The following is a 27,957-nucleotide window of genomic DNA, read 5'->3' on the forward strand; positions in this document are numbered from 1 at the left end:
TCTGTACTCTTCACTACCTCGTCTCTACTCTTCACCACTCTGTCTCTACTCTTCACTACCTCGTCTCTCCTCTTCACTACCTCGTTTGTCATCTTCACTACCTCGTCTCTCCTCTTCACTACCGCGTCTCTACCCTTCACCACTCCTTTTGTCATCTTCACCACTCCGTCTCTCCTCTTCACCACTCCGTCTCTCCTCTTCACCACCTCGTCTCCACTCTTCACCACTCCGTCTCTACTCTTCACTACCTCGTCTCTACTCTTCACTACCTCGTCTGTCATCTTCACTACCTCGTCTCCACCCTTCACCTCCTGCCGGCCCTGGGCAGCCTCCCCACATGTCACCGCCGTGCCGAGCGCCTCTCCGGTTGCCGCGGACCGGCACGGCTCCTCGGCAACCGCAGAGGCCTCCTCCTCCTCATCCTCCTCCCCCACCTCCTCATCCACCTCCTCATCCACCTCCTCATCTCCCTTCCGGCCGCCGGCCGCAGCGACGATGGCGCCGAGGGCGGCGCCGACGCCGCTGAGCTTCCGCTCGATGGCGTCGACTCTCACGTAGACGGAGCGCAGCCCGCGCAGGGCCAGGCGCAAGTAGGCGGACAGATCGCCGCCAACGCCGCCGTCGCCGCCGCTACCGTCGCTACCGCCACCCCGGGGCCTGGTCACCGCCGAAGCCTGCCCTCGCCCATCACCCACGTGGCGTCTGTGGTCACCGTGGCTACCGCCACCGCCACGGGGCCTGGTCCCCGCCGAAGCCTGCCCTCGCCCGCCACCACCGTGGCGTCTGTGGTCACCGTCGCTGAAGCTACCGCCACCGCCCTGGGGCCTGGTCACCGCCGAAGCCTGCCCTCGCCCGCCCCCCCGGTTCCGCCACCGCCACCGCCGCTCCCCATCGGGGCGGCCGCCGCCGCCGCCGCCGCCGCCGCCGGCCTCTGGGGGTGCCGGCGGCCGCTGGCCGGGCCTCCTCCTGTGTCTGGGGCGGCTGGGGGGGTCCAACTCGGGGGAGGAGGTAGGAGGAGGAGGTAGGAGGAGGAGGTAGGAGGAGGAGGTAGGAGGAGGAGGATGAGGTAGGAGGAGGAGGATGAGGAGGAGGATGAAGAGGAGGATGAGGAGGATGAGGATGATGAGCAGGATGAGGAGGAGGATGAGGAGGTAGGAGGAGGTAGGAGGATGAGGAGGATGAGGAGGATGAGGTAGGAGGAGGATGAGGAGGAGGATGAGGAGGAGGATGAGGTTGGAGGAGGATGAGGAGGAGGATGAGGAGGATGAGTAGGATGAGGAGGATGAGGATGATGAGGAGGAGGATGAGGAGGATGATGAGGAGGCAGGAGGAGGTAGGAGGATGAGGAGGATGATGAGGAGGATGAGGAGGGTTGTTTTTTGTGTTGTTCATCTCGGAGCCGGAATGGAGAGGGGGCCGAAGGAGTGGGCCACGTGAGGAGGTGAGGAAGGAGGTGAGGAGGGAGGTGAGAGAGGGAGGTGAGGAGGTGAGGAGGGAGGTGAGGAGGTGAGGAGGGAGGTGAGGGTGGTGAGGAGGTGAGGAGGGAGGTGAGGAGTGAGGAGGGAGGTGAGGAGGTGAGGAGGAGGTGAGGAGGTGAGGAGGGGAGGTGAGGAGGTGAGGAGGGAGGTGAGGAGGTGAGGGAGGTGAGGAGGTGAGGGAGGGAGGTGAGGAGGTGAGGAGGTGAGGAGGGAGGTGAGGAGGTGAGGAAAGAGGTGAGGAGGGGAGGTGAGGAGGTGAGGAGGTGAGAAAGAGGTGAGGAGGGAGGTGAGGAGGTGAGGAAAGAGGTGAGGAGGGAGGTGAGGAGGGAGGAGGGAGATGAGGAGGTGAGGGAAGGAGGTGAGGAGGTGAGGAAGGAGGTGAGGAGGGAGGTGAGGAGGAGGTGAGGGATGGAGGTGAGGAGGGAGATGAGGAGGTGAGGATGGTGGTGGACGAGGTGGTGGTGGTGGTGGTGGGACAGGAGAGGTTTTGTTATGGTGAGAGGGATTTGGGATTTGAGAAGAGCAAAGCAAGAGGAGGAGGATGATGATGATGATGAAGAGAGAGACAGAGGAACAGGGATGTAGGATGATGATGATGATGCTGATGATGATGATGAAGAGAGAGAGAGACAGGAAAAGGGATGTAGGATGATATGATGATGATGAGAGAGAGACAGATGAAGAGAGATGATGATGATGATGAAGAGAGAGAGACAGAGGGAAACAGGGATGTAGGATGAGATGCTGATGATGATGAAGAAGAGAGAGAGACACACAGGAAAAGGGATGTAGGATGATGATGATGATGAAGAGAGAGACAGAGGAACAGGGATGTAGGATGATGATGATGATGCTGATGATGATGATGAAGAAGAGAGAGAGACAGGAAAAGGGATGTAGGATGATTATGATGATGATGAGAGAGAGACAGAGGAAGAGAGATGATGATGAGAAGAGAGAGAGACACGAGGAACAGGGATGTAGGATGATGATGCTGATGATGATGAAGAAGAGAGAGAGAGACACAGGAAAAGGGATGTAGGATGATGATGATGATGAGAGAGAGACAGAGGAAGAGAGATGATGATGATGATGAAGAAAGAGAGAGAGACAGGAAAAAGGATGTAGAATGATGATGGATGATGTGATGAAGAAGAGAGAGAGACAACAGGAAAAGGGATGTAGGAATGATGATGATGATCCCCGATGAGAGAGAGACAGAGGAAGAGAGATGATGATGATGATGAAGAGAGAGAGAAAGACAGAGGAAGAGGGATGATGATGTTGATGATGCAGAGAAAGAGAGGAAGAGGGATGATGATGATGATGCTGATGATGATGAAGAGAGAGAGACAGAGGAACAGGGATGTAGGATGATGATGATGATCAAGAAGAGAGAGAGAGACAGGAAAAGGGATGTAGGATGATGATGATGATGAGAGAGAGACAGAGGAAGAGAGATGATGATGCTGATGATGATGATGAAGAGAGAGAGACAGAGGAACAGGGATGTAGGATGATGATGATGATGCTGATGATGATGAAGAAGAGAGAGACAGGAAAAGGGATGTAGGATGATGATGATGATGATGAGAGAGAGACAGAGGAAGAGAGATGATGATGATGATGAAGAGAGAGAGACAGAGGAACAGGGATGTAGAATGATGATGATGCTGATGATGAAGAAGAGAGAGAGAGACACAGGAAAAGGGATGTAGGATGATGATGATGAGAGAGAGACAGATGAAGAGAGATGATGATGATGATGAAGAGAGAGAGACAGAGGAAGAGGGATGATGATGTTGATGATGCAGAGAAAGAGAGGAAGAGGGATGATGATGATGATGATGCTGATGATGATGAAGAAGAGAGAGACACAGGAAAAGGGATGTAGGATGATGATGATGAAGAGAGAGAGACAGAGGAAGAGAGATGATGATGATGATGATTATGCAGAGAGAGAGAGAGGAAGAGGCATGTAGGATGATGATGATAATGAAGAGAGAGAGACAGAGGAAGAGGCATGTAGGATGATGATGATGATGCTAGTGAGATACTGGGTAGTGAGATACTGGGTAGTGAGACACTGGGAAGTGAGACACTGGGTAGTGAGACACTGCTAGTGAGACACTGGGTAGTGAGACACTGGGGTAGTGAGACACTGCTAGTGAGACACTGCTAGTGAGACACTGGGTAGTAAGACACTGGGTAGTGAGACACTGCTAGTGAGACACTGGGTAGTAAGACACTGGGTAGTGAGACACTGCTAGTGAGACACTGGGTAGTGAGACACTGGGTAGTGAGACACTGGGTAGTGAGACACTGCTAGTGAGACACTGGGTAGTGAGACACTGCTAGTGAGACACTGGGTAGTGAGACACTGGGTAGTGAGACACTGGGTAGTGAGACACTGGGTAGTGAGACACTGGGTGGTGAGACGCTGCTAGTGAGACACTGGGTAGTGAGACACTGGGTAGTGAGACACTGCTAGTGAGACACTGGGTAGTGAGACACTGCTAGTGAGACACTGCTAGTGAGACACTGGGTAGTCAGACACTGCTAGTGAGACACAGGGTAGTGAGACACTGCTAGTGAGACACTGGGTAGTGAGACACTGGGTAGTGAGACACTGGGTAGTGAGACACTGCTAGTGAGACACTGGGTAGTGAGACACTGCTAGTGAGACACAGGGTAGTGAGACACTGCTAGTGAGACACTGGGTAGTGAGACACTGGGTAGTGAGACACTGGGTAGTGAGACACTGGGTAGTGAGACACTGCTAGTGAGACACTGGGTAGTGAGACACTGCTAATGAGACACTGGGTAGTGAGACACTGGGTAGTGAGACACTGGGTAGTGAGACACTGCTAGTGAGACACTGGGTAGTGAGACACTGGGTAGTGAGACACTGGGTAGTGAGACACTGGGTAGTGAGACACTGGGTAGTGAGACACTTCTAGAGAGACACTGGGTAGTGAGACACTGGGTAGTGAGACACTGCTAGTGAGACACTGGGTAGAGAGGACACTGGGTAGTGAGACACTGGGTAGTGAGACACTGGGTAGAGAGACACTGGGTAGTGAGACACTGGGTAGTGAGACACTGGGTAGTGAGACACTGGGTAGTGAGACACTGGGTAGTGAGACACTGGGTAGTGAGACACTGGGTGGTGAGACACTGGGTAGTGAGACACTGCTAGTGAGACACAGGGTAGTGAGACACTGGGTAGTGAGACACTGGGTAGTGAGACACTGGGTAGTGAGACACTGGGTAGTGAGACACTGCTAGTGAGACACTGGGTAGAGAGACACTGCTAGTGAGACACTGCTAGTGAGACACTGGGTAGAGAGACACTGCTAGTGAGACACTGCTAGTGAGACACAGGGTAGTGAGACACTGCTAGTGAGACACTGCTAGTGAGACACTGGGTAGTGAGATACTGCTAGTGAGACACTGGGTAGTGAGACACTGGGTAGTGAGACACTGCTAGTGAGACACTGGGTAGTGAGACACTGGGTAGTGAGACACTGCTAGTGAGACACTGCTAGTGAGACACTGGGTAGTGAGACACTGCTAGTGAGACACTGGGTAGTGAGATACTGCTAGTGAGACACTGGGTAGTGAGACACTGGGTAGTGAGACACTGCTAGTGAGACACTGGGCAGTGAGACACTGGGTAGTGAGACACTGCTAGTGAGACACTGGGTAGTGAGACTGCTAGTGAGACACTGGGTAGTGAGACACTGGGTAGTGAGACACTGGGTAGTGAGACACTGGGTAGTGAGACACTGCTAGTGAGACACTGGGTAGTGAGACACTGGGTAGTGAGACACTACTAGTGAGACACTGGTTAGTGAGACACTGCTAGTGAGACACTGGGTAGTGAGACACTGGGTAGAGAGACACTGCTAGTGAGACACTGGGTAGTGAGACACTGGGTAGTGAGACACTGGGTAGTGAGACACTGCTTGTCCTCACCTTTGTCCGTGCGGTGTTTGCTTGTCCGTGGCCCAGATCCCTCCTCCTTCCTGGACCTCTTCAGCTGAGGACTCAAGACTGGGGGGGCGAGAATCGTCACCGTCATCATCGTCGTCATCATCATCGTTGTCATCATCGTCATCATCGTCATCATCATAGTCATCATCATCATCGTCATCATCATCATCGTCATCATCATCGTAGTCGTCATCGTCATCATCATCGTCATCATCATCATCGTCATCATCATCATCATCGCCTTCATCGTCATCATCGTCATCATCATCATAGTCGTCATCGTCATCATCATCATCATCGTCATCATCATCATCATCGTCATCATCATAATCGTCATCATTGTCGTCTCATCGTCATCATCATCGTCATCATCGTCATCATTGTCGTCATCGTCATCATCGTCATCATCATCATCATCAACATCGTCGTCATCGTCATCATCATCGTCATCATCGTCATCATTGTCGTCATCGTCATCATCGTCATCATCATCAACATCATCGTCATCATCATCATCATCATCGTCGTCATCGTCACCATCGTCATCATCATCATCATCGTAGTCATCATCATCGTCATCATCATCACCGTCAATGTCGTCATCATCATCATCGTCATCATCGTCATCGTCGTCATCATCATCATCGTCATCATCGTCATCATCATCATCGTCATCATCGTCATAATCATTATCATCATCTTCATCGTCATCATCGTCATAAGCATCATCGTCATCATCGTCATCATCGTCATCATCATCATCATCGTCATCATCGTCATCGTCATCATCGTCATCATCATCATCATCGTCGCCATGTCAACTAAACTATGTTTACAGAGACCCACAGAGACCCACATAAACTTCCATAGACGCACAGAGACACCCACAGAGACCCACAGAGACCCATAGAGACCCATACTCACACAGACCCACAGAGACCCATATTCATAGAGACCCACACAGACCCACAGAGACCCATACTCATAGAGACCCACACTCATAGAGACCCATACTCATAGAGACCCACACAGACCTACAGAGACCCACACTCATAGAGACCCACACAGACCCACAGAGACCCATATCATAGAGTGAGTGAGTGACTGACTGACTGAGTGAGTGAGTGACTGAGTGAGTGACTCAGTGGTTGAGTGAGTGAGTGAGTGACTGAGTGAGTGAGTGACTGAGTGAGTGACTCAGTGATTGAGTGAGTGGTGATTGAGTGAGTGAGTGACTGAGTGAGTGACTGAGTGAGTGAGTGAGTGACTGAGTGAGTGAGTGAGTGACTGAGTGAGTGAGTGAGGACTGAGTGAGTGAGTGAGTGACTGAGTGAGTGACTGAGTGAGTGAGTGACTGAGTGAGTGAGTGACTGAGTGAGTGACTGAGTGAGTGAGTGACTGAGTGAGTGAGTGACTGAGTGAGTGACTGAGTGAGTGAGTGACTGAGTGAGTGACTGAGTGAGTGAGTGACTGAGTGAGTGACTGAGTGACTGAGTGAGTGAGTGACTGAGTGAGTGACTGAGTGACTGAGTGAGTGACTGAGTGAGTGACTGAGTGATTGAGTGACTGAGTGAGTGACTGAGTGAGTGACTGAGTGAGTGAGTGAGTGACTGAGTGAGTGACTGAGTGAGTGAGTGACTGAGTGAGTGAGTGAGTGACTGAGTGAGTGACTGAGTGAGTGAGTGGCTGAGTGAGTGACTGAGTGAGTGACTGACTTACGTGTGGCTGTGAGTGTGACGTTGAGTGGTGGCTGTAGAGTGAACCCCTCCTACCACAAACATCACCACCACCATCAACACCACCATCAACACCATCATCACCATCATCATCAACACCATCACCACCATGCACCACCATCAACATCACCATCAACATCAACATCACCACCATCAACATCACCATCAACACCATCACCACCATCAACATCACCATCACCACCGTCATCACCATCATCACCATCAACACCATCACCACCATCAACATCACCATCATCACCATCATCAACACCACCATCATCATCATCACCATCAACACCATCATCATCATCAACATCACCATCATCACCATCATCACCATCATCATCACCATCATCACCATCATCATCATCACCATCAACACCATCATCAACGTCACCATCAACACCATCACCACCATCAACATCACCATCATCACCATCATCACCATCAACATCACCATCACCACCATCACCATCATCATCACGATTATCACTACATAGTGAGTGAGTGTAGTGGTGAGTGTAGTGGTGAGTGTAGTAGTGAGTGTAGTGGTGAGTGTAGTAGTGAGTGTAGTAGTGGTGAGTGTAGTGGTGAGTGTAGTGGTGAGTGTAGTGGTAAGTGTAGTGGTGAGTGTAGTGGTGAGTGTAGTGGTGAGTGTAGTGGTGAGTGTAGTGGTGAGTGTAGTAGTAGTGAGTGTAGTGGTGAGTGTAGTGGTGAGTGTAGTGGTGAGTGTAGTGGTGAGTCTATGACGCATGTGGTGAGTGTAGTAGTGAGTCTAGTGTTGAGTGTAGTGGAGAGTGTAGTGGTGAGTCTAGTGGTGAGTGTAGTGGTGAGTGTAGTAGTGAGTGTAGTGGTGAGTGTAGTGGTGAGTGTAGTGGTGAGTGTAGTAGTAGTGAGTGTAGTGGTGAGTGTAGTGGTGAGTCTAGTGGTGAGTGTAGTGGTGAGTGTAGTGGTGGTGAGTGTAGTGGTGAGTGTAGTGGTGAGTGTAGTAGTGAGTGTAGTTGTGAGTGTAGTAGTGAGTGTAGTGGTGAGTGTAGTGGTGAGTGTGGTGGTGAGTGTAGTGGTGAGTGTAGTGGTGAGTGTGGTGGTGAGTGTGGTGGTGAGTGTAGTGGTGAGTGTAGTGGTGAGTGTCGTGGTGAGTGTAGTGGTGAGTGTGGTGGTGAGTGTAGTGGTGAGTGTAGTGGTGAGTGTAGTGGTGAGTGTGGTGGTGAGTGTAGTAGTGGTGAGTGTAATAGTGAGTGTAGTGGTGAGTGTATTGGTGAGTGTAGTAGTGAGTGTAGTGGTGAGCGTAGTGATGAGTGTAGTGGTGAGTGTAGTAGTGAGTGTAGTAGTGAGTGTAGTGGTGAGTGTAGTGGTGAGTGTGGTGGTGAGTGTAGTGGTGAGTGTAGTAGTGGTGAGTGTAGTAGTGAGTGTAGTAGTGGTGAGTGTGGTGGTGAGTGTAGTGGTGAGTGTAGTAGTGAGTGTAGTGGTGAGTGTAGTAGTGAGTGTAGTGGTGAGTGTAGTGGTGAGTGTAGTGGTGAGTGTAGTAGTGGTGAGTGTGGTGGTGAGTGTAGTAGTGAGTGTAGTGGTGAGTGTAGTGGTGAGTGTAGTAGTGGTGAGTGTAGTGGTGAGTGTAGTGGTGAGTGTGGTGGTGAGTGTAGTGGTGGTGAGTGTAGTGGTGAGTGTAGTGGTGAGTGTAGTGGTGAGTGTGGTGGTGAGTGTAGTGGTTGTGAGTGTAGTGGTGAGTGTAGTGGTGAGTGTAGTGGTGAGTTTGGTGATGAGTGTAGTGGTGAGTGTAGTGGTGAGTTTGGTGGTGAGTGTAGTGGTGAGTGTAGTGGTGAGTGTGGTGGTGAGTGTAGTGGTGAGTCTAGTGGTGAGTGTAGTGGTGAGTGTGGTGGTGAGTGTGGTGGTGAGTGTAGTGGTGAGTGTAGTGGTGAGTGTAGTGGTGAGTGGAGTGGTGAGTGTGGTGGAGAGTGTAGTGGTGAGTGTAGTGGTGAGTGTAGTGGTGAGTGTGGTGGTGAGTGTGGTGGTGAGTGTGTTGGTGAGTGTAGTGGTGAGTGTAGTGGTGAGTGTAGTGGTGAGTGTGGTGGTGAGTGTGGTGGTGAGTGTAGTGGTGAGTGTGGTGGTGAGTGTAGTGGTGAGTGTGGTGGTGAGTGTAGTGGTGAGTGTAGTGGTGAGTGTAGTGGTGAGTGTGGTGGTGAGTGTGGTGGTGAGTGTGGTGGTGAGTGTAGTGGTGAGTGTGGTGGTGAGTGTGGTGGTGAGTGTAGTGGTGAGTGTAGTAGTGAGTGTGGTGGTGAGTGTGGTGGTGAGTGTGGTGGTGAGTGTAGTGGTGAGTATAGTGGTGAGTGTAGTGGTGAGTGTAGTGGTGAGTGTAGTGGTGAGTGTAGTAGTGGTGAGTGTAGTGGTGAGTGTAGTAGTGAGTGTAGTGGTGAGTGTAGTGGTGAGTGTAGTGGTGGTGAGTGTAGTGGTGAGTGTAGTAGTGAGTGTAGTAGTGGTGAGTGTAGTGGTGAGTCTAGTGGTGAGTGTAGTGGTGGTGAGTGTAGTGGTGAGTGTAGTGGTGAGTGTAGTAGTGGTGAGTGTAGTGGTGAGTGTAGTGGTGAGTGTAGTAGTGAGTGTAGTGGTGAGTGTAGTGGTGAGTGTAGTGGTGAGTGTGGAGGTGAGTGTAGTGGTGAGTGTAGTGGTGAGTGTGGTGGTGAGTGTAGTGGTGAGTGTAGTGGTGAGTGTGGTGGTGAGTGTAGTGGTGAGTGTAGTGGTGAGTGTGGTGGTGAGTGTGGTGGTGAGTGTGGTGGTGAGTGTAGTGGTGAGTGTAGTGGTGAGTGTAGTGGTGAGTGTAGTGGTGAGTGTGGTGGTGAGTGTGGTGGTGAGTGTGGTGGTGAGTGTAGTGGTGAGTGTAGTGGTGAGTGTGGTGGTGAGTGTGGTGGTGAGTGTGGTGGTGAGTGGTGGTGAGTGTAGTGGTGAGTGTAGTGGTGAGTGTAGTGGTGAGTGTGGTGGTGAGTGTGGTGGTGAGTGTAGTGGTGAGTCTAGTGGTGAGTGTATTGGTGAGTGTAGTGGTGAGTGTAGTGGTGAGTGTGGTGGTGAGTGTAGTGGTGAGTGTAGTGGTGAGTGTGGTGGTGAGTGTGGTGGTGAGTGTGGTGGTGAGTGTGGTGGTGAGTGTAGTGGTGAGTGTAGTGGTGAGTGTGGTGGTGAGTGTAGTGGTGAGTGTCGTGGTGAGTGTAGTGGTGAGTGTAGTGGTGAGTGTAGTGGTGAGTGTGGTGGTGAGTGTGGTGGTGAGTGTAGTGGTGAGTGTGGTGGTGAGTGTAGTGGTGAGTGTGGTGGTGAGTGTGGTGGTGAGTGTAGTGGTGAGTGTAGTGGTGAGTGTGGTGGTGAGTGTGGTGGTGAGTGTGGTGGTGAGTGTAGTGGTGAGTATAGTGGTGAGTGTAGTGGTGAGTGTAGTGGTGAGTGTAGTGGTGAGTGTAGTGGTGAGTGTAGTAGTGGTGAGTGTAGTGGTGAGTGTAGTAGTGAGTGTAGTGGTGAGTGTAGTGGTGAGTGTAGTGGTGAGTGTGGTGGTGAGTGTAGTGGTGAGTGTGGTGGTGAGTGTAGTGGTGAGTGTGGTGGTGAGTGTAGTGGTGAGTGTGGTGGTGAGTGTGGTGGTGAGTGTAGTGGTGAGTGTGGTGGTGAGTGTAGTGGTGAGTGTGGTGGTGAGTGTGGTGGTGAGTGTAGTGGTGAGTGTGGTGGTGAGTGTAGTGGTGAGTGTGGTGGTGGTGAGTGTAGTGGTGAGTGTGGTGGTGAGTGTGGTGGTGAGTGTGGTGGTGAGTGTAGTGGTGAGTGTAGTGGTGAGTGTAGTGGTGAGTGTAGTGGTGAGTGTAGTAGTGAGTGTAGTAGTGGTGAGTGTAGTGGTGAGTGTAGTAGTGAGTGTAGTGGTGAGTGTAGTGGTGAGTGTAGTAGTGGTGAGTGTAGTGGTGAGTGTAGTGGTGAGTGTGGTGGTGAGTGTAGTGGTGGTGAGTGTAGTGGTGAGTGTAGTAGTGGTGAGTGTAGTGGTGAGTGTAGTGGTGAGTGTGGTGGTGAGTGTAGTGGTGGTGAGTGTAGTGGTGAGTGTAGTGGTGAGTGTAGTGGTGAGTGTGGTGGTGAGTGTAGTGGTTGTGAGTGTAGTGGTGAGTGTAGTGGTGAGTGTAGTGGTGAGTTTGGTGATGAGTGTAGTGGTGAGTGTAGTGGTGAGTTTGGTGGTGAGTGTAGTGGTGAGTGTAGTGGTGAGTGTGGTGGTGAGTGTAGTGGTGAGTCTAGTGGTGAGTGTAGTGGTGAGTGTGGTGGTGAGTGTGGTGGTGAGTGTAGTGGTGAGTGTAGTGGTGAGTGTAGTGGTGAGTGGAGTGGTGAGTGTGGTGGAGAGTGTAGTGGTGAGTGTAGTGGTGAGTGTAGTGGTGAGTGTGGTGGTGAGTGTGGTGGTGAGTGTGTTGGTGAGTGTAGTGGTGAGTGTAGTGGTGAGTGTAGTGGTGAGTGTGGTGGTGAGTGTGGTGGTGAGTGTAGTGGTGAGTGTGGTGGTGAGTGTAGTGGTGAGTGTGGTGGTGAGTGTAGTGGTGAGTGTAGTGGTGAGTGTAGTGGTGAGTGTGGTGGTGAGTGTGGTGGTGAGTGTGGTGGTGAGTGTAGTGGTGAGTGTGGTGGTGAGTGTGGTGGTGAGTGTAGTGGTGAGTGTAGTAGTGAGTGTGGTGGTGAGTGTGGTGGTGAGTGTGGTGGTGAGTGTAGTGGTGAGTATAGTGGTGAGTGTAGTGGTGAGTGTAGTGGTGAGTGTAGTGGTGAGTGTAGTAGTGGTGAGTGTAGTGGTGAGTGTAGTAGTGAGTGTAGTGGTGAGTGTAGTGGTGAGTGTAGTGGTGGTGAGTGTAGTGGTGAGTGTAGTAGTGAGTGTAGTAGTGGTGAGTGTAGTGGTGAGTCTAGTGGTGAGTGTAGTGGTGGTGAGTGTAGTGGTGAGTGTAGTGGTGAGTGTAGTAGTGGTGAGTGTAGTGGTGAGTGTAGTGGTGAGTGTAGTAGTGAGTGTAGTGGTGAGTGTAGTGGTGAGTGTAGTGGTGAGTGTGGAGGTGAGTGTAGTGGTGAGTGTAGTGGTGAGTGTGGTGGTGAGTGTAGTGGTGAGTGTAGTGGTGAGTGTGGTGGTGAGTGTAGTGGTGAGTGTAGTGGTGAGTGTGGTGGTGAGTGTGGTGGTGAGTGTGGTGGTGAGTGTAGTGGTGAGTGTAGTGGTGAGTGTAGTGGTGAGTGTGGTGGTGAGTGTGGTGGTGAGTGTGGTGGTGAGTGTAGTGGTGAGTGTAGTGGTGAGTGTGGTGGTGAGTGTGGTGGTGAGTGTGGTGGTGAGTGGTGGTGAGTGTAGTGGTGAGTGTAGTGGTGAGTGTAGTGGTGAGTGTGGTGGTGAGTGTGGTGGTGAGTGTAGTGGTGAGTCTAGTGGTGAGTGTATTGGTGAGTGTAGTGGTGAGTGTAGTGGTGAGTGTGGTGGTGAGTGTAGTGGTGAGTGTAGTGGTGAGTGTGGTGGTGAGTGTGGTGGTGAGTGTGGTGGTGAGTGTGGTGGTGAGTGTAGTGGTGAGTGTAGTGGTGAGTGTGGTGGTGAGTGTGGTGGTGAGTGTAGTGGTGAGTGTAGTGGTGAGTGTGGTGGTGAGTGTGGTGGTGAGTGTAGTGGTGAGTGTAGTGGTGAGTGTGGTGGTGAGTGTAGTGGTGAGTGTCGTGGTGAGTGTAGTGGTGAGTGTAGTGGTGAGTGTAGTGGTGAGTGTGGTGGTGAGTGTGGTGGTGAGTGTAGTGGTGAGTGTGGTGGTGAGTGTAGTGGTGAGTGTGGTGGTGAGTGTGGTGGTGAGTGTAGTGGTGAGTGTAGTGGTGAGTGTGGTGGTGAGTGTGGTGGTGAGTGTGGTGGTGAGTGTAGTGGTGAGTGTAGTGGTGAGTGTAGTGGTGAGTGTAGTGGTGAGTGTAGTGGTGAGTGTAGTAGTGGTGAGTGTAGTGGTGAGTGTAGTAGTGAGTGTAGTGGTGAGTGTAGTGGTGAGTGTAGTGGTGAGTGTGGTGGTGAGTGTAGTGGTGAGTGTGGTGGTGAGTGTAGTGGTGAGTGTGGTGGTGAGTGTAGTGGTGAGTGTGGTGGTGAGTGTGGTGGTGAGTGTAGTGGTGAGTGTGGTGGTGAGTGTAGTGGTGAGTGTGGTGGTGAGTGTGGTGGTGAGTGTAGTGGTGAGTGTGGTGGTGAGTGTAGTGGTGAGTGTGGTGGTGGTGAGTGTAGTGGTGAGTGTGGTGGTGAGTGTGGTGGTGAGTGTGGTGGTGAGTGTAGTGGTGAGTGTAGTGGTGAGTGTAGTGGTGAGTGTAGTGGTGAGTGTAGTAGTGAGTGTAGTAGTGGTGAGTGTAGTGGTGAGTGTAGTAGTGAGTGTAGTGGTGAGTGTAGTGGTGAGTGTAGTAGTGGTGAGTGTAGTGGTGAGTGTAGTGGTGAGTGTGGTGGTGAGTGTAGTGGTGGTGAGTGTAGTGGTGAGTGTAGTGGTGAGTGTAGTGGTGAGTGTGGTGGTGAGTGTAGTGGTGGTGAGTGTAGTGGTGAGTGTAGTGGTGAGTGTAGTGGTGAGTTTGGTGATGAGTGTAGTGGTGAGTGTAGTGGTGAGTTTGGTGGTGAGTGTAGTGGTGAGTGTAGTGGTGAGTGTGGTGGTGAGTGTAGTGGTGAGTCTAGTGGTGAGTGTAGTGGTGAGTGTGGTGGTGAGTGTGGTGGTGAGTGTAGTGGTGAGTGTAGTGGTGAGTGTAGTGGTGAGTGGAGTGGTGAGTGTGGTGGAGAGTGTAGTGGTGAGTGTAGTGGTGAGTGTAGTGGTGAGTGTGGTGGTGAGTGTGGTGGTGAGTGTGTTGGTGAGTGTAGTGGTGAGTGTAGTGGTGAGTGTAGTGGTGAGTGTGGTGGTGAGTGTGGTGGTGAGTGTAGTGGTGAGTGTGGTGGTGAGTGTAGTGGTGAGTGTGGTGGTGAGTGTAGTGGTGAGTGTAGTGGTGAGTGTAGTGGTGAGTGTGGTGGTGAGTGTGGTGGTGAGTGTGGTGGTGAGTGTAGTGGTGAGTGTGGTGGTGAGTGTGGTGGTGAGTGTAGTGGTGAGTGTAGTAGTGAGTGTGGTGGTGAGTGTGGTGGTGAGTGTGGTGGTGAGTGTAGTGGTGAGTATAGTGGTGAGTGTAGTGGTGAGTGTAGTGGTGAGTGTAGTGGTGAGTGTAGTAGTGGTGAGTGTAGTGGTGAGTGTAGTAGTGAGTGTAGTGGTGAGTGTAGTGGTGAGTGTAGTGGTGGTGAGTGTAGTGGTGAGTGTAGTAGTGAGTGTAGTAGTGGTGAGTGTAGTGGTGAGTCTAGTGGTGAGTGTAGTGGTGGTGAGTGTAGTGGTGAGTGTAGTGGTGAGTGTAGTAGTGGTGAGTGTAGTGGTGAGTGTAGTGGTGAGTGTAGTAGTGAGTGTAGTGGTGAGTGTAGTGGTGAGTGTAGTGGTGAGTGTGGAGGTGAGTGTAGTGGTGAGTGTAGTGGTGAGTGTGGTGGTGAGTGTAGTGGTGAGTGTAGTGGTGAGTGTGGTGGTGAGTGTAGTGGTGAGTGTAGTGGTGAGTGTGGTGGTGAGTGTGGTGGTGAGTGTGGTGGTGAGTGTAGTGGTGAGTGTAGTGGTGAGTGTAGTGGTGAGTGTGGTGGTGAGTGTGGTGGTGAGTGTGGTGGTGAGTGTAGTGGTGAGTGTAGTGGTGAGTGTGGTGGTGAGTGTGGTGGTGAGTGTGGTGGTGAGTGGTGGTGAGTGTAGTGGTGAGTGTAGTGGTGAGTGTAGTGGTGAGTGTGGTGGTGAGTGTGGTGGTGAGTGTAGTGGTGAGTCTAGTGGTGAGTGTATTGGTGAGTGTAGTGGTGAGTGTAGTGGTGAGTGTGGTGGTGAGTGTAGTGGTGAGTGTAGTGGTGAGTGTGGTGGTGAGTGTGGTGGTGAGTGTGGTGGTGAGTGTGGTGGTGAGTGTAGTGGTGAGTGTAGTGGTGAGTGTGGTGGTGAGTGTGGTGGTGAGTGTAGTGGTGAGTGTAGTGGTGAGTGTGGTGGTGAGTGTGGTGGTGAGTGTAGTGGTGAGTGTAGTGGTGAGTGTGGTGGTGAGTGTAGTGGTGAGTGTCGTGGTGAGTGTAGTGGTGAGTGTAGTGGTGAGTGTAGTGGTGAGTGTGGTGGTGAGTGTGGTGGTGAGTGTAGTGGTGAGTGTGGTGGTGAGTGTAGTGGTGAGTGTGGTGGTGAGTGTGGTGGTGAGTGTAGTGGTGAGTGTAGTGGTGAGTGTGGTGGTGAGTGTGGTGGTGAGTGTGGTGGTGAGTGTAGTGGTGAGTATAGTGGTGAGTGTAGTGGTGAGTGTAGTGGTGAGTGTAGTGGTGAGTGTAGTGGTGAGTGTAGTAGTGGTGAGTGTAGTGGTGAGTGTAGTAGTGAGTGTAGTGGTGAGTGTAGTGGTGAGTGTAGTGGTGAGTGTGGTGGTGAGTGTAGTGGTGAGTGTGGTGGTGAGTGTAGTGGTGAGTGTGGTGGTGAGTGTAGTGGTGAGTGTGGTGGTGAGTGTGGTGGTGAGTGTAGTGGTGAGTGTGGTGGTGAGTGTAGTGGTGAGTGTGGTGGTGAGTGTGGTGGTGAGTGTAGTGGTGAGTGTGGTGGTGAGTGTAGTGGTGAGTGTGGTGGTGGTGAGTGTAGTGGTGAGTGTGGTGGTGAGTGTGGTGGTGAGTGTGGTGGTGAGTGTAGTGGTGAGTGTAGTGGTGAGTGTAGTGGTGAGTGTAGTGGTGAGTGTAGTAGTGAGTGTAGTAGTGGTGAGTGTAGTGGTGAGTGTAGTAGTGAGTGTAGTGGTGAGTGTAGTGGTGAGTGTAGTGGTGGTGAGTGTAGTAGTGAGTGTAGTAGTGGTGAGTGTAGTGGTGAGTGTAGTGGTGAGTGTAGTGGTGGTGAGTGTAGTGGTGAGTGTAGTGGTGAGTGTAGTAGTGGTGAGTGTAGTGGTGAGTGTAGTGGTGAGTGTAGTAGTGAGTGTAGTGGTGAGTATAGTGGTGAGTGTAGTGGTGAGTGTGGAGGTGAGTGTAGTGGTGAGTGTAGTAGTGAGTGTAGTAGTGGTGAGTGTAGTGGTGAGTGTAGTGGTGGTGAGTGTAGTGGTGAGTGTAGTGGTGAGTGTAGTAGTGGTGAGTGTAGTGGTGAGTGTAGTGGTGAGTGTAGTGGTGAGTGTGGTGGTGAGTGTGTTGGTGAGTGTGGTGGTGAGTGTAGTGGTGAGTGTAGTGGTGAGTGTGGTGGTGAGTGTAGTGGTGAGTGTAGTGGTGAGTGTAGTGGTGAGTGTGGTGGTGAGTGTGGTGGTGAGTGTGGTGGTGAGTGTGGTGGTGAGTGTAGTGGTGAGTGTGGTGGTGAGTGTGGTGGTGAGTGTGGTGGTGAGTGTGGTGGTGAGTGTAGTGGTGAGTGTAGTGGTGAGTGTGGTGGTGAGTGTGGTGGTGAGTGTAGTGGTGAGTTTAGTGGTGAGTGTAGTGGTGAGTGTAGTGGTGAGTGTGGTGGTGAGTGTGGTGGTGAGTGTAGTGGTGAGTGTGGTGGTGAGTGTGGTGGTGAGTGTAGTGGTGAGTGTAGTGGTGAGTGTGGTGGTGAGTGTGGTGGTGAGTGTGGTGGTGAGTGTAGTGGTGAGTGTAGTGGTGAGTGTGGTGGTGAGTGTGGTGGTGAGTGTAGTGGTGCGTGTGGTGGTGAGTGTAGTGGTGAGTGTGGTGGTGAGTGTAGTGGTGAGTGTAGTGGTGAGTGTAGTGGTGAGTGTAGTGGTGAGTGTGGTGGTGAGTGTGGTGGTGAGTGTAGTGGTGAGTGTGGTGGTGAGTGTAGTGGTGAGTGTGGTGGTGAGTGTGGTGGTGAGTGTAGTGGTGAGTGTAGTGGTGAGTGTGGTGGTGAGTGTGGTGGTGAGTGTGGTGGTGAGTGTAGTGGTGAGTATAGTGGTGAGTGTAGTGGTGAGTGTAGTGGTGAGTGTAGTAGTGAGTGTAGTGGTGAGTGTAGTGGTGAGTGTAGTGGTGAGTGTAGTGGTGAGTGTAGTGGTGAGTGTAGTGGTGAGTGTAGTGGTGGTGAGTGTAGTAGTGAGTGTAGTGGTGAGTGTAGTGGTGAGTGTAGTGGTGAGTGTAGTAGTGAGTGTAGTGGTGAGTGTAGTGGTGAGTGTAGTAGTGAGTGTAGTAGTGGTGAGTGTAGTGGTGAGTGTAGTAGTGAGTGTAGTGGTGAGTGTAGTGGTGAGTGTAGCGGTGAGTGATTTCCACCTTCTGTCTTCTTCGGCTCCGTGCGTCCACTCCCGCATTAGCAACCACCTGCACCACTCGACCACCGTCACCGCCGCCACCACCGCCACCACCACCACCACCACCACACCGTGCCAACACCAGGGTGTAGCATCCGCCACACACAACCTGAAACCAAGACAACAACAACAACATCAACAACAACATCAACAACATGAACAACAACAACAACATCAACAACATCAACAACAACATCAACAACAACATCAACAACAACATCAACAACATCAACAACAACATCAACAACATCAACAACAACAACATCAACAACAACATCAACAACATGAACAACAACAACATCAACAACATCAACAACATCAACAACATCAACAACATCAACAACATCAACAACAACAACAACATCAACAACAACATCAACAACATCAACAACAACATCAACATCAACAACATCAACAACAACAACATCAACAACAACAACATCAACAACAACATCAACAACATCAACAACAACAACAACATCAACAACATCAACAACATCAACCATCAACAACAACATCAACAACAACATCAACAACATCAACATCAACAACATCAACAACAACGTCAACAACAACATCAACAACATCAACAATATCAACAACAACGTCAACAACAACATCAACAACATCAACAACATCAACAACATCAACAACAACAACAACTTCAACATCAACAACAACATCAACAACATCAACAACAACATCAACATCAACAACATCAACCATCAACAACAACATCAACAACATCAACAACAACATCAACAACATCAACAACATCATCAACAACAACCGCCATTCGCCACTAAGTGGCGGTGACGTCACCACGACGCTTGTGCCAGGCTAGGTGCACCTTGAGGCCACCACGTGAAGTGTCGAATGCCCGCCGGGGGGCAGGAGGTCACGTGGGCAGACCCAGCAGGTGCCACGTGTCGACTGGGATGACTGGCTGATGCACCACCTGTGCCCCCCTACTGTGCCAGGCTAGGTGCACCAGGAGGTCACGTGGGCAGACCCAGCAGGTGCCACGGGTCGACTGACTGAGATGACTGGCTGGTGCACCACCTGTGCCCCCCTGTGCCAGGCTAGGTGCACCAGGTCACGTGGGCAGACCCAGCAGGTGCCACGTGTCGACTGACTGAGATGACTGGCTGATGCACCACCTTGTGCCCCCTACTGTGCCAGGCTAGGTGCACCAGGAGGTCACGTGGGCAGACCCAGCAGGTGCCACGTGTCGACTGACTGAGATGACTGGTTGATGCACCACCTGTGCCCCCTACTGTGCCAGGCTAGGTGCACCAGGTCACGTGGGCAGACCCAGCAGGTGCCACGTGTCGACTGACTGAGATAACTGGCTGATGCACCATCTGTGCCCCCAACTGTGCCAGGCTAGGTGCACCAGGTCACGTGGGCAGACCCAGCAGGTGCCACGGGTCGACTGACTGAGATGACTGGCTGATGCACCACCTGTGCCCCCAACTGTGCCAGGCTAGGTGCACCAGGTCACGTGGGCAGACCCAGCAGGTGCCACGGGTCGACTGACTGAGATGACTGGCTGATGCACCACCTGTGCCCCCCTACTGTGCCAGGCTAAGTGCACCAGGAGGTCACGTGGCAGACCCAGGTGCCACAGATCGACTGACTGAGATGACCGAGATGACTGGCTGATGCACCATCTGTGCCCCCTACTGTGCCAGGCTAGGTGCACCAGGAGGTCACGAGGGCAGACCCAGCAGGTGCCACGTGTCGACTGAGATGACTGGCTGGTGCACCACCTGTGCCTCCTACTGTGCCAAACCGCTGCGCTTTAGCCACCCGGCGCTCCGCTCGTTGTTGTGAGCGTCGCTCGTCCAGTGGAGGCTGATCGATGCCCGGGTGCGGATGATGGCCCCTACTGATTGCTCGACCACGTGACGTATGCCGATGATTTGGTTCGTAGTTTTCATCGTTCCGTAGTTACGTGCGCAAACAGAAATCCAGGAGAACAAAAAAAAACCGGCAAAAAATATTCCCGTTCAAAGCACCGTGCACACCACCAACGAATCGCAGTAGGGATGCAAAGTAAAACAACAACAACAACAACCACAACAACAACAACAACCACAACAACAAGCACAACAACAACCACCACAACAACAACCACAACAACCACAACAACAACCACAACAACCACAACAACAACCACCACAACAACAACCACAACAACAACCACAACCACAACAACCACAACAACAACCACAACAACAACCACAACAACAACAACCACAACAACAACCACAACAACAACCACAACAACAACCACTACAACAACCACTACAACAACCACAACAACAACCACAACAACAACCACTACAACAACCACAACAACAACAACAACCACAACAACAACCACAACAACAACAACCACAACAACAACCACAACCACCACAACAACCACAACAACAACCACAACAACAACAACCACCACAAGACAACTTTAGATTAAGGCCGTCAGTCTAAACCCCGTACTACAACAACACCAAAACATGGCCAAAACCCCACCAAAAACAACGTTTTAAGAAATCGCCAAAATAACAAAGCCAATCACCAAAATAAAAACAGAGCCATACATGTAACAGCGATGACGGGGAGCTGCAATACAACTCCGTGAACTAACGTCTGTCACAGCTGCTCGCTCAGAGGAGGAGTTGCTGCAGACAAGGACTATTTCGATGGAATATTTCAATGGAATATTTTGAGGAATATTTCGATGGAATATTTCGAGGAATATTTCGAGGATTCTTTCGAGGAATATTTCGAGGAATATTTCGATGGAATATTTCGGAGGAATATTTCGATGGAATATTTCGATGGAATATTTCGATGGAATATTATTTCGAGGAATATTTCGATGGAATATTTCGAGGAATATTTCGATGGAATATTTCGAGGAATATTTCGATGGAATATTTCGATGGAATATTTCGATGGAATATTTTGAGCAATATTTCGATGGAATAATTTGGTGGAATATTTCGATGGAATATTTCGAGGAATATTTCGATGGAATATTTCGATGGAATAATTTGATGGAATATTTCGATGGAATATTTGAGGAATATTTCGATGGAATATTTCGATGGAATATTTCGAGGAATATTTCGATGGAATATTTCGAGGACTATTTCGAAGAATATTTCGATGGAATATTTCGATGGAATATTATTTCGATGGACTATTATTTCGATGGAATATTTCGATGGAATATTTCGATGGAATATTTCGAGGAATATTTCGAGGAATCTTTTGATGGAATATTTGGAGAAATATTTTGATGGAATATTTCGATGGAATATTTCGATGGAATATTTCGAGGAATATTTCGATGGAATATTTCGATGGAATATTTCGATGGAATATTATTTCGATGGAATATTTCGATGGGGGTTTTTCCTTCCCCCGGGGGATTTTCTGTTCGCACGTGCACACAGTCACTTCAAGATAGTTTTCTTGTTCTCGTTTATTTTTTTGGTGGTGTTTTTTTTTTACGGCTTGTTGCGGTCACACGAGATTCAGAGAACCGAATTACCCACTGTGCGGGCTATAACAAATACGTGAAAAGACTTGCGGAAACTATGCCGCTGAGACTGGAGCTTGCCACCGAGAGGTGGGGGCCTTGCCATCAGCCCCAGCAAAACTTGGCACCTGCCTGGGTGTTTTGTACCATCGGACACTCCGCCACCACCACCACCACCACAACTCACAATCGGTGATAGGGGTAGTTGTGAAGATAGTGGAGCGTTTCCCTAAATACCTGGGGCAGTGTGCTCATGACCGGCTCTGGTTTGACAGCAGAGGTCTCACTCCGAATCAGTCGAGTGTAGTGTGTGTGTAGTGTGTGTGTGTAGTGTGTGTAGTGTGTGTGTGTAGTGTGTGTGTGTAGTGTAGTGTGTAGTGTGTGTGTGTAGTGTGTGTATTGTAGTGTGTGTAGTGTAGTGTGTGTAGTGTAGTGTGTGTAGTGTGTGTGTAGTGTGTGTGTGTAGTGTGTGTGTAGTGTGTGTAGTGTAGTGTGTGTAGTGTAGTGTGTGTAGTGTGTGTGTAGTGTAGTGTGTGTAGTGTGTGTGTAGTGTAGTGTGTGTAGTGTGTGTGTAGTGTGTGTAGTGTATGTAGTGTAGTGTGTGTAGTGTGTGTGTGTAGTGTGTGTAGTGTGTGTGTGTAGTGTGTGTGTAGTGTGTGTAGTGTGTGTGTAGTGTGTGTGTAGTGTGTGTGTAGTGTGTGTAGTGTGTGTGTGTGGTGTAGTGTGTGTGTAGTGTGTGTGGTGTGTGTGTACCGTGTGTGTGTGTGTAGTGTGTGTAGTGTAGTGTGTGTAGTGTGTGTAGTGTGTGTGTAGTGTAGTGTGTGTAGTGTGTGTGTAGTGTGTGTGTGTGTAGTGTGTGTGTACTGTGTGTGTAGTGTGTGTGTGTGTAGTGTGTGTGTGTAGTGTGTGTAGTATGTGTAGTGTAGTGTGTGTAGTGTAGTGTGTGTAGTGTGTGGTGTGTAGTGTGTGTGTAGTGTGTGTGTAGTGTGTGTGTAGTGTGTGTAGTGTAGTGTGTGTAGTGTAGTGTGTGGTGTGTAGTGTGTGTGTAGTGTGTGTAGTGTAGTGTGTGTGTAGTATGTGTGTAGTGTGTGTGTGTAGTGTGTGTAGTGTAGTGTGTGTGTAGTATGTGTGTAGTGTAGTGTGTGTAGTGTGTGTAGTGTGAGTGTAGTATGTGTAGTGTAGTGTGTGTAGTGTGTGTAGTGTGAGTGTAGTATGTGTGTAGTGTAGTGTGTGTAGTGTGTGTGTAGTGTGTAGTGTGTGTGTAGTGTGTGTGTGTAGTGTGTGTGTATGTCTAGTGTGTAGTGTAGTGTGTGTGTAGTGTGTGTGTAGTGTGTGTAGTGTGTGTGTGTAGTGTGTGTAGTGTAGTGTGTGTAGTGTGTGTGTAGTGTAGTGTGTGTAGTGTAGTGTGTACCGTGTGTGTGTAGTGTGTGTACAGTGTGTATACAGTGTGTGTACAGTGTGTACAGTACATACAGTACGTGCGTGTTGGGGTTCCCCCGTGCGGTGGCTGAGCCCTGAAGTGGTGTACAGTGTATACAGTGCACGTACAGTGCGTGCACGACACATACAAGTGTGTACAGTACATACAGTATGCACGGTGTGTACAGTACGTACAGTACGTGCGTGTGTGGGTGCGCCGTGAGGTGGCTGAGCCCTGAAGTGGTTCAAGGAGTCTCGGAGTCCCGGACGGCCGCAGCGGCCAGAGCCAAACAGCAGCAGCCGCTCGTCACCTGCAGCATCAACAACAACAACAATATCAACAATAACAACAACATCAACAACAACATCAACAATAACAACAACTACTACTACAACATCATCATCATCATCAACAACAACATCAACAATAACAACAACATCAACATCAACAACAACTACAACATCAACAATAACAACAACTACTACAACATCATCATCATCAACAACAACAACATCAACTACATCTTCTTTGGTTCTTTCGGTAAAGTCACGTAGAATGATAATAAAATAATAAATTGATAAAATAAAATAACACAATAATATTCTCACGACGTTTCGGCCACAACACAAGCGGCCTTCATCAGGTGAAGGGGGCGAGACTGTCTGGTAGGACAGCGCTGGAGTGAAAGAGCCACGTTCAGATACGGCCTTTAAGCTGTGTGAGAGGAACAAAGCGCCTTGACAAAGGAATTAGCATATAATTTAGCATTGAAATGGCTGAATGATTAGCTTGTGACTGGTCACAGAAATAGCTATGTTAAAAGTTCAAGCATACACACCCGCAGAGGCACCCATTGTTAAAGGAATTAGCATTGAATTTAGCATTGAAATAGCTAAGTTAAGGCATACACATCTTGACAATGGAATTAGCATAGAATTTAGCATTGAGATAGCTGAGTGATTAGCTTGTACCTGCTGCAGAAATAGAGCTTGTACCTGCTGTAGAAATAGCTACGTTAAAGTCAGAGCATACACATTCACCGAGGCCCTTAGTACAAATCAAACAGGAGACTTTAGCATTGAAATAACTAGGCGAATCCAGCATTGAAACAACTGAGTGATTAGCTAGTGACTGGTCACAGAAATGACTACACATCTGAGCTATTCACAGTACTATATAGTGAACCAATAAAAACTAAAATATAAATTTCCTTCATGTTATCAATAAACTCTATATTCTCCAATCAGCTAAGCTACCAACAATAAGTCGTTATATATCACAATGCTATATGGCGAAAAAATGGGTGGATTCTTACCCTCAAATTTCAGCACCACGGATAGCTACGGGCCCCGTTCAGACGGACGAGTTCGTCCATGGTCGGAACAGAGGAGGGGGAGAGAGACAGCTGCGAGGCCCTAGTATGCTCCATGTTGTAAAACTATACCATTAACCGTGGTGTGAGAGGTATTAAGAGGAAATGCTGGCGAAAGAGCTGCGGTCTGAAGGTCATCGTAAAAATACAATTAATTAAGAACAGAAATGATTTAAAACATCTTTCCAGTGGTTACTAAGCCTGAATCCATCTTCTCGGTTGAAATTGTCTCTGTGCTTGTATATGTGAATGGCCTCATGAACGAATCTCTCATGGTAACCGGTTGGTTTGCAAAGAACCTCCGTCTTGGAGAAGTCAATGTCATGTGAGCCCACTGAATTATAACAGTGATCTGCCACGGCAGAGGAGTTCGTCCTACCGTGTTTCAAGTCTGCTTTGTGTTCGCGGATGCGGTCCGAGATATGTCTTTTGGTTTCTCCAATGTAGCTACTACCACAGAGGCACTTTAGTTTGTAAACGCCCGGGTACTGTATGTCTGGAACAGCATCTTTTACAGATGGAACTAAATCACGGATTTTATGTACTGTGTTGAATCGGACCTGGATCTTGTGTTTGTTCAGGATTTTGGAGATCTTTTTAGTGACCCCTGCAATGTAGGGTAAGGTGATGGTTTTGAGTGGCTCCACAAGAGGATCCTTCTTCATGACTGGAGTGATGGCTTTGCGGATTGTGTAGTCGGAGTAGCCATTAGCCCTGAGAGCCTGGTGTACGTGCTTGAGTTCACTGGTAATGTGTTCCTGGTCGGAAATGCATTGGGCTCTATGGTAACTGACAAGCAGGTCGTTTGGGGACAGGGAAATGCCTTTGATTGTCGATACCAGGTGAGTAGAATTTAGTACCGCAGAGGTGGTTTTTCACTGGAAAAAAGGCATTTCCCTGTCCCCAAACGACCTGCTTGTCAGTTTTGATGTGGTGTCCTTGTTCACCAAAGTCCCGGTACCTGACACCATCGCTATCATTGAAGACCTGGTTCATCAAGGACTGCATACTGATGTACCCCCCCTGGTGAGACATTGCTTAACCAACACTTACTTCACCTGGAATGGAACTTTCTACAAACAAACTGAGGGCACCCCAATGGGCTCCCCCCTATCTCCGGTTGTAGCCAACGTATTCATGGAAAAATTTGAAACTGACGCCATCCAGACTGCCACTCTACGCCCGACCTTATGGAAGAGGTACATTGATGACACCTTTGTCATCTGGCCACATGGCCAGCCTGCTCTAGACCAATTCCGCGACCACATCAATTCCATACACCCAGCCATCAGATTTACCATGGAGGTCGAAAAAGATGGCAAACTACCCTTTTTGGATGTCTTAATTAAAAGAAGACATGATGGTTCAATGAGCCACTCTGTCTACAGGAAAGCTACCCATACAGATGCTTACTTGAAACCGGATTCCCACCACCATCCATCCCAGAAGAACTCCCTCATCAAGACTCTATACCATAGAGCCCAATGCATTTCCGACCAGGAACACATTACCAGTGAACTCAAGCACGTACACCAGGCTCTCAGGGCTAATGGCTACTCCGACTACACAATCCGCAAAGCCATCACTCCAGTCATGAAGAAGGATCCTCTTGTGGAGCCACTCAAAACCATCACCTTACCCTACATTGCAGGGGTCACTAAAAAGATCTCCAAAATCCTGAACAAACACAAGATCCAGGTCCGATTCAACACAGTACATAAAATCCGTGATTTAGTTCCATCTGTAAAAGATGCTGTTCCAGACATACAGTACCCGGGCGTTTACAAACTAAAGTGCCTCTGTGGTAGTAGCTACATTGGAGAAACCAAAAGACATATCTCGGACCGCATCCGCGAACACAAAGCAGACTTGAAACACGGTAGGACGAACTCCTCTGCCGTGGCAGATCACTGTTATAATTCAGTGGGCTCACATGACATTGACTTCTCCAAGACGGAGGTTCTTTGCAAACCAACCGGCTACCATGAGAGATTCGTTCATGAGGCCATTCACATATACAAGCACAGAGACAATTTCAACCGAGAAGATGGATTCAGGCTTAGTAACCACTGGAAAGATGTTTTAAATCATTTCTGTTCTTAATTAATTGTATTTTTACGATGACCTTCAGACCGCAGCTCTTTCGCCAGCATTTCCTCTTAATACCTCTCACACCACGGTTAATGGTATAGTTTTACAACATGGAGCATACTAGGGCCTCGCAGCTGTCTCTCTCCCCCTCCTCTGTTCCGACCATGGACGAACTCGTCCGTCTGAACGGGGCCCGTAGCTATCCGTGGTGCTGAAATTTGAGGGTAAGAATCCACCCATTTTTTCGCCATATAGCATTGTGATATATAACGACTTATTGTTGGTAGCTTAGCTGATTGGAGAATATAGAGTTTATTGATAACATGAAGGAAATTTATATTTTAGTTTTTATTGGTTCACTATATAGTACTGTGAATAGCTCAGATGTGTAGTCATTTCTGTGACCAGTCACTAGCTAATCACTCAGTTGTTTCAATGCTGGATTCGCCTAGTTATTTCAATGCTAAAGTCTCCTGTTTGATTTGTACTAAGGGCCTCGGTGAATGTGTATGCTCTGACTTTAACGTAGCTATTTCTACAGCAGGTACAAGCTCTATTTCTGCAGCAGGTACAAGCTAATCACTCAGCTATCTCAATGCTAAATTCTATGCTAATTCCATTGTCAAGATGTGTATGCCTTAACTTAGCTATTTCAATGCTAAATTCAATGCTAATTCCTTTAACAATGGGTGCCTCTGCGGGTGTGTATGCTTGAACTTTTAACATAGCTATTTCTGTGACCAGTCACAAGCTAATCATTCAGCCATTTCAATGCTAAATTATATGCTAATTCCTTTGTCAAGGCGCTTTGTTCCTCTCACACAGCTTAAAGGCCGTATCTGAACGTGGCTCTTTCACTCCAGCGCTGTCCTACCAGACAGTCTCGCCCCCTTCACCTGATGAAGGCCGCTTGTGTTGTGGCCGAAACGTCGTGAGAATATTATTGTGTTATTTTATTTTATCAATTTATTATTTTATTATCATTCTACGTGACTTTACCGAAAGAACCAAAGAAGATGAATCATTGCAGTCACGAAAGCTTTAAATCGAAATCAACTACATCAACAACTACTACAACAACATCAACTACAACAATAACATCAACTACTACTACAACAACTACTACTACTACAACAACTACATCAACATCAACTACAACATCAACAACTACTACAACAACATCAACAACTACTACAACATCAACAACATCAGCATCAACAACAACATCAACAACTACTACAACAACATCATCAACTACAACATCAACAACAACAACAACATCAACAACAACATCAACAATAACAACAACTACTACAACATCATCAACATCATCAACAACAACATCAACATCAACAATAACAACAAGAACTACTACAACAACATCATCAACTACGACATCAACAACAACATCAACTACAACATCAACAATAACAACAACAACTACTACAACAACATCATCAACTACAACATCAACAACAACATCACCAACTACAACAACATCATCAACTACAACATCAACAACAACATCACCAACTACTACAACAACAACAACAACACCATCAACAACAACATCAACAACAACTACTACTACTACTAACACAACAGCATCAACAACAACAACTACAACATCAACAATAACAACAACAACAACAACATCAACTACAACATCAACAACAACAACATCAACAATAACAACAACAACTACTACAACAACATCATCAACTACAACATCAACATCAACAATAACAACATCAACAATAACAACATCAACAACAACATCAACTACAACATCAACAACAACAACAACATCAACTACAACATCAACAACAACAACATCAACAATAACAACAACAACATCATCAACTACAACATCAACAACATCAACAACAACATCAACTACTACAACGACTACAACAACTACAACAACATCAACAATAACAACAACTACTACAACAACATCATCAACTACAACATCAACAACAACATCAACATCAACTACAACATCAATAACAACATCATCAACATCAACAACATCAACAACATCATCAACAACAACATCATCAACAACAACATCAACAACATCAACAACAACTACAACATCAACAACAACATCAACAACATCACCTACA

At 48.7% G+C, this 27,957-nt stretch overlaps 1 protein-coding gene across 8 annotated transcripts in view; it reads right to left on the reverse strand.

Annotated features, from left to right (window-relative positions):
• The window catches only part of LOC116957384 (X-linked retinitis pigmentosa GTPase regulator-like), a 91,360-nt gene that overhangs the window by 27,596 nt on the left and 35,807 nt on the right, over positions 1 to 27,957 (reverse strand). For 6 of the 8 annotated variants that reach the window (XM_076055867.1, XM_076055870.1, XM_076055869.1 and 3 more), the window contains 4 exons: positions 22,560 to 22,675; positions 17,355 to 17,501; positions 7,194 to 7,242; positions 5,457 to 5,534 (listed from right to left, as the gene is read on the reverse strand). In XM_076055867.1, the coding sequence (XP_075911982.1) occupies positions 5,457 to 5,534; positions 7,194 to 7,242; positions 17,355 to 17,501; positions 22,560 to 22,675 (390 nt within the window). Of the gene's footprint in view, positions 1 to 803; positions 996 to 5,456; positions 5,535 to 7,193; positions 7,243 to 17,354; positions 17,502 to 22,559; positions 22,676 to 27,957 lie in introns of those variants that run through there. The other 2 variants (XM_076055872.1, XM_076055874.1) reach the window with 2 other exon arrangements.

The sequence above is a fragment of the Petromyzon marinus genome, chromosome 73 (genome assembly GCF_048934315.1).
Source record: "Petromyzon marinus isolate PM22_M1 ecotype Great Lakes invasive population chromosome 73, UKy_Petmar_22M1.pri1.0, whole genome shotgun sequence".
NCBI lineage: Eukaryota > Metazoa > Chordata > Hyperoartia > Petromyzontiformes > Petromyzontidae > Petromyzon > Petromyzon marinus.